This window comes from Trichechus manatus, unplaced genomic scaffold (genome assembly GCF_000243295.1).
Source record: "Trichechus manatus latirostris isolate Lorelei unplaced genomic scaffold, TriManLat1.0 scaffold00083, whole genome shotgun sequence".
NCBI lineage: Eukaryota > Metazoa > Chordata > Mammalia > Sirenia > Trichechidae > Trichechus > Trichechus manatus.
This window is the reverse complement of record NW_004444019.1, coordinates 11,641,452-11,655,417: the sequence shown is the minus strand read 5'-3', so window position 1 is coordinate 11,655,417 and position 13,966 is coordinate 11,641,452. Positions and strand designations below refer to the sequence as shown.

General features: G+C 37.9%; 1 protein-coding gene across 1 annotated transcript in view; it reads right to left on the bottom strand.

Annotated features, from left to right (window-relative positions):
- KCNQ5 (potassium voltage-gated channel subfamily Q member 5) overlaps positions 1-13,966 on the bottom strand; it is a 604,670-nt gene that overhangs the window by 32,998 nt on the left and 557,706 nt on the right. Inside the window, exon 10 of the mRNA XM_004381376.2 lies at positions 3,072-3,180. Within this exon, the coding sequence (XP_004381433.1) occupies positions 3,072-3,180 (109 nt within the window). The remainder of the gene's footprint in view (positions 1-3,071; positions 3,181-13,966) is intronic.

The window sequence follows — 13,966 nt, the reverse complement described above, 5'->3', positions numbered from 1 at the left end:
GTCTAAGAACAGTCATTTTTCACTACATACTATAATAAGTGACATTATTCATTTAAAAAAAGTCTCCAAGTTCATTTGAGTAATACAGTCCAGACAAGTTTGGAGCATGCCCTAAATTATCTCCTTGCCTGAGAAATCTTTATTCTCAAAACTAACCAGAAAAAGGCAATGCTTAATAAATATTAATAAACAAAAATAAGAATTTCTACTTTGCTCTTTATGAATGTAATATATTATTTTCCATACTCTCATCCTTGCAGTGAAATACATATTTTCTGTTACATATTTTAATTTTAATTTAGCTTTTATGAGAAACTATTTTTGTAAGAATTACTGAAATACAAAAGGCATATTCAAGTATTCATACTGAACAATCAAACAACCAAAACATAACAAGGGAAATGCCAAAACAAAGCTGCAATTTTAGAGAAGAATAATAGCTGGTTCATACCTGCAATGTGTAATATACATATAAAATACTATTTCAGGTGAGCTGCAAAAGATGGGCATCTTTTCGGCAAAAAAATCCCACCAACTGATGTTGAACTTATTTATGTAATTGAACTCCTCAGGAAAAGTCCCTTTTGCATAAGACTCAGGGACTTAAACCTGCAAACTCATTTTCAGATGTGCTAATTGTATTTGTTGGTCTTTTAATCAAATAGCTTTAGAAATTAAGTACTATATTGTGTCAAAGATTTCCAATTAAGTTATTAAACTATTGAATGTATCTATTTTGTTTTTATAGAATCCTATACTTTCAAATGGAACTTAAAATGATCAAAACAAACAAGCAAACAAAAAACCCAGTAAGCAGAATCAGGATATGGGGGAGAAAAACATCCCTTCCCTCAAGTGTCACAAAGTAGTAAGCACAAAGCCCTCCACAAAAAGGATAGACATGTGAATAATAAAATTTTGTTACAAAAGTAAGAACCAGGAAAGACTTCTGAAAAGCAAGGAAATTCTGCAAAGGACTTTACAAAAATCTGTCAAGTTTCAAGAAGAAGGTATGATAAAGTGTATCTTAAGTGGCTGCTAAAGCGATTAGCTAGCAGAATAGATCTACTTCATTTTCTTTCTTGCAGATCAAAATTCTTTTTACAGGTTATGAGGCAAAAGCAGAAAGCTTTGGAAGGTCTTGGGAAATGACACACAACTGGGTTAAATGTGACTTTTAGGAAACCTAATCTGCTCCCACTAGATAAGATTTTATGGTACTTGTTGCAAGTCAAACTAATCTGTGGACTGAATTGCCCCATCTTTACTTTGGGGTCTTTGATGGATATGATTAATGCATGTAAAGAATTTCAAGGTGACATCTAGACCAGCCATGTCCAGTAGAACTTTCTGCCAATGATGGAAATGTTCTATATCTTCTCAATCCAATATAGTAGCCACTAAACATCTGTGGCTATTGAGCACTTGAAATGTGGATACTGCAATGGATGAACTGAATTTAAAATTTTGTTTAATTTTAATTAATTCAAATTTAAATAGCCACGTGTGGCCAGTGGCTACTGTATTGCACAGTGCAGTTCTGAATGCTTTCTCTCTCTTTAACTGAAGGCTTCAGGCATCATCTTAGTACATATCCTTGGCTTTTCTCAGCTTAAATTACCTGAGGCATCTAGGTTCCCCAGGGCCAGAGTGACCATATAATTTGTTGTCCAAGTCATGGCACTTTGAGAAAGACAGGGAATGTTATTAATAATTATGACGAGACAAGAGGAATAATCTGGCACTCTTCAGGGCAAACAGGAAAGTATGGTCTCCTCACACATCAGGTTGGTTTCTTGAGGGTTCCAGTGGGAAGTAACTGGGCTTTTCTTCACTTATTTTTAGGCTGCTGTTACAGATGATTTTTAAAACAACTTCTGGAGTACACATATATTCATCATACTATGATCTTCTTTGCTCCCCCAAACATTTACCGAAATCTTTGTAACCCATTTCTGCTTCCCTGTGACTCCAATCGCAGAGAAAGGCAATGTCTAACTTGATGCTAAACGACCAATTAAAAATGAAAACAATCATACTGATATTTGGGATTAGAAAAAGTATCTGAATAGCTAATTGGTTCAGATATTTTAAACTTTTCCTCTGGTTTTTTTGGTAAGAGGCAGAAAGAGCCCAAAAGAGCAGAGATATTTCATTGTAATATATTCAATATTCCCTGACAGGTACAAATTCTCTCAAAGGGATTAAATTGGGCAGGCTGAATGTGAAGCAGTTTAGTTCAGAATCTGGATTTTTTTTGGGGGGGATGGGGTTGGGGGAGAGTGGTCCAACATGTAAGCTGCTTTGAGTGTCTTTCTTAGTTAGCTCTTGGCCATCAGTAGAGGACGCATATTAAGATCGGCTTTAAAAAGTTATATTTCAGCAAAATAGGAGCAAGTCACTGCAAAGTAGTTTGTTTCCTATTTTCAGAACTCAACCTGTTTTAAAATAACCTAGAGGTTTTTCTTTTTTTTTAATTACTCAAAATACAGAACATGGATTGGAGCATCAAGTCACGAAAATAATTTAAAAAATCCAATTGCATTTATAAACCAAATGTCCTTAAAATAACAAATTCACATGATAAGCCAATTCTCACATAATCTCTCTGGCATGGCTTGGCTTTTCTAATTTCACCCAGCATTTGTAACATACTTTGTGTTGAACACAGCAGGGTTTTGTATTAAGGAAAAATATTTCAAAATTTAATAGGTATGTGGATGAACAGGAAAAGGGAAAGTAGTTATTCCAGGAGACTGACCTGAAGGAAAAAAACTTGTCAACACAGTAATTCAAATAACCAGTAGTAGTTCTCTGAATGAAGGACCTTGGGTGGCACAGTGGTTAAAGCGCTCAGCAGACAACCAAAATGTTGGCAGTTCGAACCCACCAGCCGCTCCACGGGAGAAAGATGTGGCAGTCTGCTTACTTAAAGATTACAGCCTTGGAAACCTATGGGGCAGTTCTACTCTGTTCTTTAGGATCTCAGTGAGTTGGAATTGGCTCGACAGCAGTAGGTTTGGTTATTTTTTTAGGTCGTGGAATCATTTTTATCAAAGGTTTTTACCAACCTGATGGCTCGAATAACAGTTTTAAGTGGTGGAGTGAGGTCTTCTACTGATACATCACACTGGCATCCTTTCTCATCATATACATCATCAGTGCCAAGAGCTGTGTCAGCTGCAAAAGAAAAGTGCCAGTTAAGTAACAACAAGCCAGCAATTTAAAACACGTTGCTGAATTTGTCTCACATAGGAATGCTGGGGATCTCCCAGACTAAGCTTGTAAACCAAGATATATATAAGGTCTGAGTCCAGCCAATTGTTTTTCCCAATATTATTCTTTCTTCCTTTTCTACAATCTCACCAATTTTATGTGATTTGACATGAATCCTTGTCTTAAAATGTTTTCCAGGGGAAGATGAAACTGTTGACACACTGTCTTTCCAGTAGTGGTGATGGATTTATGTTGATCCACCCAAGATCTTTTCCCTGGTTCTTTTGAAACTAACAGCTAGTGTTTAAATGACAGCTGTTTGGAGCTAGGGAAAGTGTCTTTGGACACTTAACTAACTGGCCTGTCTATATGAAGACTGAATCCCACGACCATGTCCCCATTAGCTCCATGCCCTGAACAAGCAGCCAGACCCAAGAAGGCTGACTACTTATCAGTTCCTAGACATGGAAGCCCAGGACAGAGCTTACTTAAGATAGCAAAGCCAAAGCTGAAGGCAGGTTTGCAGACTGAGCAAGCAAATCAATTCCTCACAAATTAAGCAAATTTACTTTTAAGTTCATTGCAAAGTTTAGAAAAAGGGGCAGGGTTAGAATAATTATCAAATTAGGAAGCGTTTATAAAATCATTAAGGAATAAACTATCATTGCAGCTGTTTTCAAAAAAAAAAAATGGAAAACCAGTTGAAATTCCGGCAGCGGGATATGAATTAAGCAGCCCTGACGGCACAATGGTTAAGTGCTCGGCTGCTAACTGAAAGGTCAGTGGTTTGAACTTGTCATTGGCATTTCCAGGGAAAAGAGCTGGCAATCTGCTCCTGTAAAGATTACAGCCTAGGAAACCCTTTGGGGGCAGTTCTACTTTGTTCTATAAGGTCGCTATGGGTTGGAAATGACTCAACAACACACAACAACAGGATATAAGTTAAATAAATATTGGTAGGTCTATATAGTATAGTATTATGAAGCTGTTAAAAATGATATTGAAGACTAATGACTGGGAAAATGTCAACATATGTTAAAGAAAAAAATCTATTTATCTATCTGGGATTAAGAATGATTTTATTCTTTTTGCTTAGCTATATTTTCTAACATTGTTACAATGAACACGTATTACCTTTATAATAAAAAAAAATCAACAAAAGGATAAAAACATACTTATGAGAGATGAGTTATGTAGCCTCCAAATATCATTTTTATATGGTCCAAACCTCTTTGAAAGCTGACATACAGTAAAGGACTAATAGTGCTTTGTGTCCGCTTTGTTTTCCCCAGTGTTCATTTACTAAGTCACAAAAGGGAGACACTTTGCCATGGGCTGTCCTGGTTGGGTTCAAAACCCTGGAAGGCTATTGGAGATCCATTCACTGATACATTCATATTTTGAATGCAGTTGGTGACCCATTTAATTCAACTTATATTTACTGAGTGTTTACTCAGTTTACTGTGTGCTGGAAGTAGAGGTGGTGGTGGTGGGAAAAGATGATGGAATGATGTAGATGGGTCTTCACGGCTCTTCTTCATGGTTGCTCTAGGCTTCTTGCCCTCAAGCCTAGTAAAGTGGAGAGACATAACTACCACTTCACGATAGTGATAATAATAGCAACCATTATATCAGCCATGTAGCTGGTAAGTGGAGCTAGTAAGTTGCAGAGTGTTATTAAAATCCAGTTGCCTGAGGTTCCAAAGCCCTTTACATTGTATTACTCAGAATCAAAATGTGTTCAGGGTTTAATAGTGGCACAACAAGCCTTGAGAGAGCAAGGGCAAGAGTTTACAACATGTATTGCCTGATGGGTGCAGGCTGTCCCTATCCCTACTCTCTCCAGAGAAGTTGGCCACAAATGAACTCTCTGACAGTTCTAACTCAGAGATGACCTCCAGGGAAGCTGGCCTGATTTGCTTGTTTGACCACCCACACAACAGAGCCCTTTTACTCGGTAAACACCATGCCCAAAGTTAGCTGACGCTCGTCCAGGAGTTGTTCATGATTTCTTCCTCCAATTTGATCTCAACTTGGTCTTAATTGGAAAGACTTTTCTTCATAGTTTTCACTTTTCACTCAAGGACAATAATGATGGTGATAATAATAGCAATAAGAGGTTTTTAAGGAAAATCTAATTATGTGCCAAGAACGCTAATTAATTGCCATAAAAACCCCATGAGTATCTATTATTATTATCCCCTGTTTTACAGTGTATGAAAAAGTGAGGCACAGTAACTCAGCAATGGCCAAAGACTGCTTTTCTGTGTCCACTATGAAATTTTGTCATTAAGATCCAGATATTGATGAAAGAAGGGCAGGCAGTTTCTAGTTCTTTCTCTTGGCTACCTCTTCTTTCAGATTAGATTCCTTTTTGACATTTCTTGACAAAATGATTACGGTAGTTTTTAACCTTTGCTGCACATTAGAATCACCTGAGAACTTTTTAAAAAAATTCTGATGTCCAGGACTCACACAAGACCAGTAACATTAGAAATTAGAGGTGTTTATTTTTTTGAATTTTAAAGTTCTCCAGAGGAATCTAATATGCAGTCAAGGGTGAGGACCAATGACTGTAGGTAGGAAAGTGACACCCCCTGGGTTCCCTCAGCCAGAATGAAGAGTGTGTTTGACGAATCCACCTTTCTCTGTGTTTCCTCTGGTGCCACTGGCATATTTTCCACAAGAACAATTTGAGACTATATTGGTGCCTCCCAAGACAACAGGAAATGACCGTATCACAAACAAACAGAAAAAAAAAAAAATACATTCCTTTACAAATTGGTAATACAGGGACAAGGTTTTGTCCAACCACAATGCCATGGACTGATGTATCCTCCAAATACATGTGTTGGAATCCTAACCCCTATGCCTGTGGATGTAATCTAATCTAATGTAATATAATCCTCTTCCATAATGCAATCTAATGTAATCAATCAATCAGCTGAGGTCATGTCAGTGTTAGGGTGGATCCCAAACCCAATCACTTCTGAGTTATATAAGGAGCAGCACAAACACAAAGACATGAAGACACAGTGGGGAGATAGATGCTATCTGAAGATGAATCTACAAGCCCAGGAACTCCAAGGACTGCTGGCTACTAGAAGCTGAAACAGACAAAGAATAAGGTTCCTGGGTGGCGCAAATGGTTTGTACTCAGCTTGTAACCAAAAGGTTGGTGATTCAAACTCACCCAGCAGAACCATAGAAGAAACAGGCCTAGCCATCTGCTTCTGTAAAGATTACAGCCAAGTAAACCCTATGGTGCAGTTCTACCGTGTAAAAAATGGAGTCTTCAAAGTCACAAACCAAAAACAAAAAAAGCAATGAAATAGACCAATAGAGAAGGACCTCCCACTATAGCCACATCCTGAGTTTGGACTCCTAGCCTCCAGAACGGTGAGAAAATAAATGTCTGTTCTTTAAAGCCACGCACTTGTAGTATTTGTGTTATAGCAGCACTAGGAAACTAAGACACACGGTATTCTAAGGTCATTTTTAGTTGGCTTGAAGCCTCAGCCACCTGAATTCCAGTTGGTTTCTTCCAACCCCAGCCACCTGAAACTTCACTCTTTTCAGGTCTTGGCACTCTTTCTCTTTCAAAGGACTCATTACTGTTTTTATACACAAGAAGCTGATATTTTCTTACATTAAAAAAAAAATTGTTGAATTAGAAAAATAATCAATGTAATCCATCACATAAATCAAACAAAGGACAAGAACCACATGATCTTATCAATTGATACAGAAAAGGCATTTGACAAAGTCCAACACCCATTCATGATAAAAACTCTCAGCAAAATAAGAATAGAAGGGAAATTCCTCAACATAATTAAGGGCATTTATACAAAGCCAACAGCCAACATCATCCTAAATGGAGTCTTAAAGCATTCCCCTTTAGAACGGGAACCAGACAAGGATGGCGTTTATCACTACTCTTATTCAACATTGTGCTGGAGGTCCTAGCCAGAGCAATTAGACTAGAAAAATGAATAAAGGGCATCCAAATTGGTAAGAAAGAAGTAAAATTATCTCTATTTGCAGATGATATGATCTTATACACAGAAAACCCCAAAGAATCCACAAGAAAACTACTGGAACTAAGAAGATTTCAGCAAAGTATCAGGATACAAGATCAACATACAAAAATCAGTTGGCTTCCTCTACACCAACAAAGAGAACTTCGAAGAGGAAATCACCAAATCAATACCATTTACAATTGCCCCCAAGAAGATAAAATACTTAGGAATAAATCTAACCAGAAAAAGACCTATATAAAGAAAGCTACAAGACACTACTGCAAGAAACCAAAAAAGACCTAAGTAAGTAAAAAAACATACCTTGCTCATGGATAGGAAGACTCAACATTGTGAAAATGTAAATTCTACCCAAAGCCATCTACGATACAATGCAATACTGATACAAATTCCAATGGCATTTTTTAATGAGATGGAGAAACAAATCACCAACTTCATATGGAAAGGGAAGAGGCCCCGGATGAGTAAAGCATTACTGAAGAAGAACAAAGTGAGAAGCCTCACGTTACCTGATTTTAGAACCTACTATACTGCCACGGTCGTCAAAACAGCCTGGTACTGGTACAACAACAGATACATAGACCAATGGAACAGAATTGAGAATCCAGATGTAAATTCATCCACCTATGAGCAGCTGATACTTGACAAAGGCCTAAAGTCTGTTAATTGGGGAAAAGAGAGTTTCTTTAACAAATGGTGCTAGCATAACTGGTATCTAGCCACAAAAAAAATGAAAGAAGACGCACATCTCACATCATGCACAAAAACTAATTCAAAACAGATCAAGACCTAAATATAAAATCTAAAACGATAAAGATCATGGAAATAAAAATAGGGACAATGCTAGGAGCCCTAATACATGGCATAAACAGAATACGAAACATTACTAACAAGGCACAAACACCAGAAGAGAGACTAGATAACTGGGAGCTCCTGAAAATCAAACACTTAATGCTCATCAAAATACTTCACCAAAACAGTGAAAAGGCAACCTACAGAATGGGAAAAAATTTTTGGTTATGACAAATTCGATCAGCATCTAATCTCTAAAATCTACAAGATACTGCAAAACCTCAACAACAAAAAGACAAATAACTCAATCTAAAAATGGGCAAAGGATATGAACAGGCAATTCACCGAAGAAGACATGCAGGTGGCTAACAGATACATGAGGAAATACTCATGATCATTAACCATCAGAGAAATGCAAATCAAAACTACAATGAGATACCATCTCACCCCAACAAGGGTAGCATTAATCCAAAAACCACAAAATGATGAATGTTGGAGAGGTTGTGGAGAGACTGAAACACTTATACACTGCTGGTGGGAATGTAAAATGGTACAACCACCTTGGAAATCAATTTGGCGCTTCCTTAAAAAGCTAGAAATAGAAGTACCATACAATCCAGCAAACCCACTCCCTGAAATATAACCTAGAGAAATAAGAGCCATCACATGAACAGATATATGCACACCCGTGTTCACTGCAGCACTGTTCATGATAGCGAAAATATGGAAGCAACCTAGGTGCCCATCAACGGACGAATGGAAAAACAAATTATGGTATATTTACATAATGGAATACTACATAATGATAAAGAACAACGATGAATCTGTGAAACATCTCATAACATGAATGAATCTGGAAGGCATTATGCTGAGTGAAATCAGTCATTCGCAAAAGGACAAATATTGTATGAGACCAATTTTATAAGAACTCAAGAAAAGGTTTAAACACAGAAGAAAACATTCTTTGATGGTTACAAGGGTGGGGAGGAAGGGAGAGGGGTATTCACTAACTAGATAGTAGATAAGAATTATCTTAGGGGAAGAGAAGGACAACACACACTACAGGCAAAGTCAGCACAACTGGACTGAAATAAAAGCTAAGAAGTTTCTTGAATACAACCAAACACTTTGAGGGGGAGAGTAGCAGGGACGGGGCTCTGGGGACCATGGTTTCAGGGGACATCTATAACAAAGTTTAAGAAAATGTTCTGCATCCCACTTTGGTGAGTGGTGTCTGGGGTCTTAAAAGCTAGCAAGCGCCCATCTGAGATACATCAATTGGTCCCAACTTACCTGGAGCAAAGGAGAATGAAGAACACCAAAGACACAAGGAAAATACTAGCCCAAGAGACAGAAAGGGCCACATAAACCAGAGACTCCATCAGCCTGAGACCAGAAGAACTAGATGGTGCCCAGATACCACCAATGACCGCCCTGACAGGGAACACAACAGACAGTCCCTGTCAGAGCAGGAGAAAAGTGGGGTGCAGAACTCAAATTCTAATAAAAAGACCCGACTTAATGGTCTAAGACTTGGGGGACCCAGAAAACATGGCCCCTGGACTCTCTGTTAGCCCAGAACTGATACCATTCTCGAAGCCAACTCTTCAGACATAGATTAGACTGGACTATAAGACATGAAATGATACTCGTGAAGACAGTGCTTCTTAGCTCAAGTAGACACATGAGACTAAATGGGCAGCTCCCATCCAGAGGTGAGATGAGAAGGCAAAAAGGGACAGGAGCTGGTTGAATGGACATGGGAAATCCAGGGTGGAAAGGAGAAGTGTGCTGTCACATTATAGGGAGAGCAACTGGGGTTATATAACAATGTGTGTATAAATTTTTGTATGAGAAAGTAACTTGAACTGTAAACTTTCATTTAAAGCACAATAAAAAAATTTAAATTGCTGAAACCTAGCAGAAAACATTTTTGTGTGTGGAGAAATGATAACGTTCTCAGGTTTGGGGTGATAGAAGAAATTATAAAGGAGAAATGACTAAGTTACAAAGTAAAGAAAAATACTCGATTAGAAAAAATTGCAAGATAGAAGAAAGGTTTAATATCTATAATATATCATGGGTTTATTTGCATGGATCACGATCCAAAGTATAAATGTTCAAGTGAACCAGTCAGGAGAGACTGTTAGTAGCAAACAATCCCTGAAAACCGTTCAACCTTACTGGAAAAATATTAAAATTACATGAAAGTATGGACTTATTTTCAAAAGACTAATAATACTGGCAAATTTGAGGTGAATCTGATATACTCTGACATTTCTGGTGACAAAGTAAATTGGAACAAAATTTTTTATGCCAATAGAAGAGTAAGAAAAAAAATAATCTAGAACCTGCAATCTTCCAGGAAAATTTTCTTTTGGAAATAATTTCAGAAAGAAAAGAGCTTCATGCAATAATATTTATTGCACTGTTGCCTATTGCAGAGAAACAGTTATATAAATGTCAATGTCCAAACTAGGAGACTGTAAATCATAGTATTTGACCATGACTGTGTACTACACGGCTATGAAAAAGATGATTATGAATAGTATGTAATAATATGAAAGTATTTTTAAATGTTGAATCAAATTAAAATATGAAACTAAATTCTCATGTTGATAATTATGTACAACATGTGAAAAGAAAAAACAACTACTTTATTTTTATGCAAATAACCCATGCCTTCTATGTTTATTTGCCAGCCATGCCCTCCCCCCTCAAGGTATTTTCATAAGGAGTGCTATGCCAATTTGTTTTTACATGTTTCTGTAAAAACAATTAGCATAGAGTGCTTATGAAAATACCTTGCTGGGGAGGGGGGCATGGCTGGCAAACAAGTGTAGAAGGTGAGCGTTATTTGTGTAAAAATACGATTAAAGAAAATACATAAAAATGAAATGAGCTGTAGTAGGGCATGAGATTATAAATGATTTGTATTTCTTTTCAAATTCCTTAAGGAATGTGTTTCTATCACAAAGATAGTATTACGCTTTTTGAAAGAGAGTCTTTGAAAAATAGACAATTAGAATGAAGAAAAAGGAAATCTTCCCAAGTCCCACAACTTAAAAGCAAACACTGTTGTAGTATGCTTCTTACAGTAAAAGTATGAGTGCTAGAAGTCCACAATATATTTTTATTTTAGGAATTTAGATGAAGCTTGTACTGATTCAATTCGATTATGCTATGGGGAACACACATAAAAACAGCCATTGGTAACGGTGCTGATAACTGATTTGTTACATCCTGTCATGAATTATAATCTGTTTTCCAAGGGTTCTTTCCTTCTGCTACTGGTTGTGTTTCAATAACCTTTTACTTCCCTCCCCTCCACCACTATAATTTCCCAACACCTTAAATATCATTCTAAATTTAGAGGTTACATTTTAGCCGTGTGCTAGTCCAAAGGCAATTCCTTTAATCCAACTAGAGTTTAGGATTACTGCTTGGACCCTGATACTGTAGCATCATTTCTTTTTGCTATGTCCTTGGCGATAGCCTTTTCTTTTCTGTTGCATGCTAGATACTGTTAAGTTACCAGGACACTTACTGGGTCTCCAAGGCATTAATAAGGAACCTAGAAAAATACTCCAGATAATATATTTTTTTCTAGACTTTTCTCCTTTCAAATGCCTCTTATTTTAACTTTATTTTCCTCTCAGTATAATAGTAACACATGATCATTGTAGAAACTTTGAAAATTAAATCATAAAAAATGAGAAAAAAAATGGTTCCAGCACTTCGAGGTAAATGCTACTAAATTTTGGCATATTTCCTTCCACTCTCTTTTCCTTTGCATCAACTAATGTTTAAAGTCAATTTCTCAACAAAGATGAGAAGTTGAACATCTCTGGTTGCCATGAGGGAACTTCATTCTAGTAGCTTAGAACCCCCCCCCATCTTATCACGGCCTTTTCATCCCAGGCTCCTATCAGCAGTTTCTTGAGGTGCTATTTGCTTAAGCATCATTGCCCTAGTTTTGGATATTCTCCCAAGGGATGTTGTCTGCATATCCCAGCCACACTTCTTTCCTTTTTATTTGGCTGGAAATGGTTGCTGAGTTTGGACTGGATAGATTATGATAGGTCACCAGCATAGCAAAGGGCACCAGAAAATGGGGAGAATATCAGAATATTTAGAACAAACCATTTAAATTTCAGCACACATATAACTTTTGTGTCACTTTGAAAATTATAACGTTAACTTTGCAATTTAGCAATTTTTTTTAATCCAAAGCAAAGAGGGATGTAGGGCAGCATTAAATCCAGTGCTGCAATTGTCTACAAGCCCTTCAAGAGTCTACCATCTTCATGAAATGCTTCCCAATCACCCAAGACTGACTCAAACTTTCTTCTTCTAACTGTGTACACACATCTATCACCACAGTTATTACACACTATTGTATCTGATTGTTTACAAGCTTCTTTCCTTGCAAGACAGTAGCTTCATGGGGCCAGGGACCAGGCCTTCTCATTTATGTATCTTCTGCACCTAGAACAGTGGTGCGTGGTGCAAAGAAGATCCGAAATACACATTTGCATAACGAACGATGAAGTATTCCCCTGGCGCCATGACAGCATTTCCCTTGACTTTAACAATATCTCAATTTAGGATTCCAAAAATACATAACTCTGAGGCTGAGTTGTTGGCTAACATGGAGTCGGCCTTGACTCATGGCGACCTATGCACAATGGAATGAATTGCTGCCCATTTCTACATCATCCCCATGCGGGTGGGACCTGTGTTCTTCCTCACTTAGTGAGTTATCCCCTGAATGTTAGGCAATGAGTGTCTTCACTGAAGAAGCTGGCAGCTGAGAGGTCAAGGTGAGCCTGGTTTCTCAACTTTCTGTGCAAGGATGGTTGAATTCAAGGCTTTCGACTTGAGTACTTTGCAGGAAGAGGGTTGAATCCTTTCTTTTATTAATGAAGGTTATAATTTATCTAGCCCTTTTATGCGAGGTACTTTACAAATATGATCTATAATTTTAAAATAATTCTTCTAGATTGGAAATATGATCATTTTACAGATGAAGAAACTGCAGCTCAGCAAAGCTAAATGCCTGCCTAAGGCTACTGAGCTATTAAGGGGACAGCAATTCTTTCAGAATTGACATCATGTCCCTCTGCTCATAACCTTTCAATGGTTTCCCATTTTTTTTAGGGTAAAAGTCCAAAGGTCCACAAGGGCTTACAAGCCCTGTGGGTCTTCTTCCTCCACCACTTACCTGTCTGATCACATCTCTTATTACTCTCCCTCTTGCTCTTGCCCCTCCAGTCACCCAGGCCTCCCAGTTGTTTCCTGAAAAAGCCAGCCACCTCTCTCTTCCTGGAATGTTCCTCTCTAGATAGCCTCCTGGCTACTTCCTTAGCTCCTTTAAGTCTCTGCTCAATACCAACTCTTCAGGAGGGCATTCTGGGTTATTTAAGGTTGCAACTCCAACCCCATGTCGACCCCCACCCCCAATCTGTATCTCCTTATCCAGCTCTCCTTTTTCTTTTTTTCCATAGGACCTGTCATCTTCCAACATACTAAATAATTTGTTTATTTATTATTTGCCTTCCCTACAAGAATGTAAAACAGGAGTCCTCGTGGCTCAGTGGTTAGGTGCTTGGCTGCTACCTGAAAAGTCGGCAGTTCGAATCCACTAGCTGCTTCACGGGAGAAAGATGTAGCAGTCTGCTTCTGTAAATATTACAGCCTTGGAAGCCCCATGGGGCAGTTCTACTCTGTCCTATAGGGTTGCTATGAGTCGGAATCGACTCCATAGCAAACAACACCACCACTAGAATCCCAAAGGCTGGGACTGTGGTGTCTGTTTTCTGATGTATCTCCAGCCTCTGGAGCAGTACGCCAGGTACATGGTAAGCAAGCTAATCTTTACTGAGGATGAGGCTGATACCTCACCTGTTACGTATCTTATT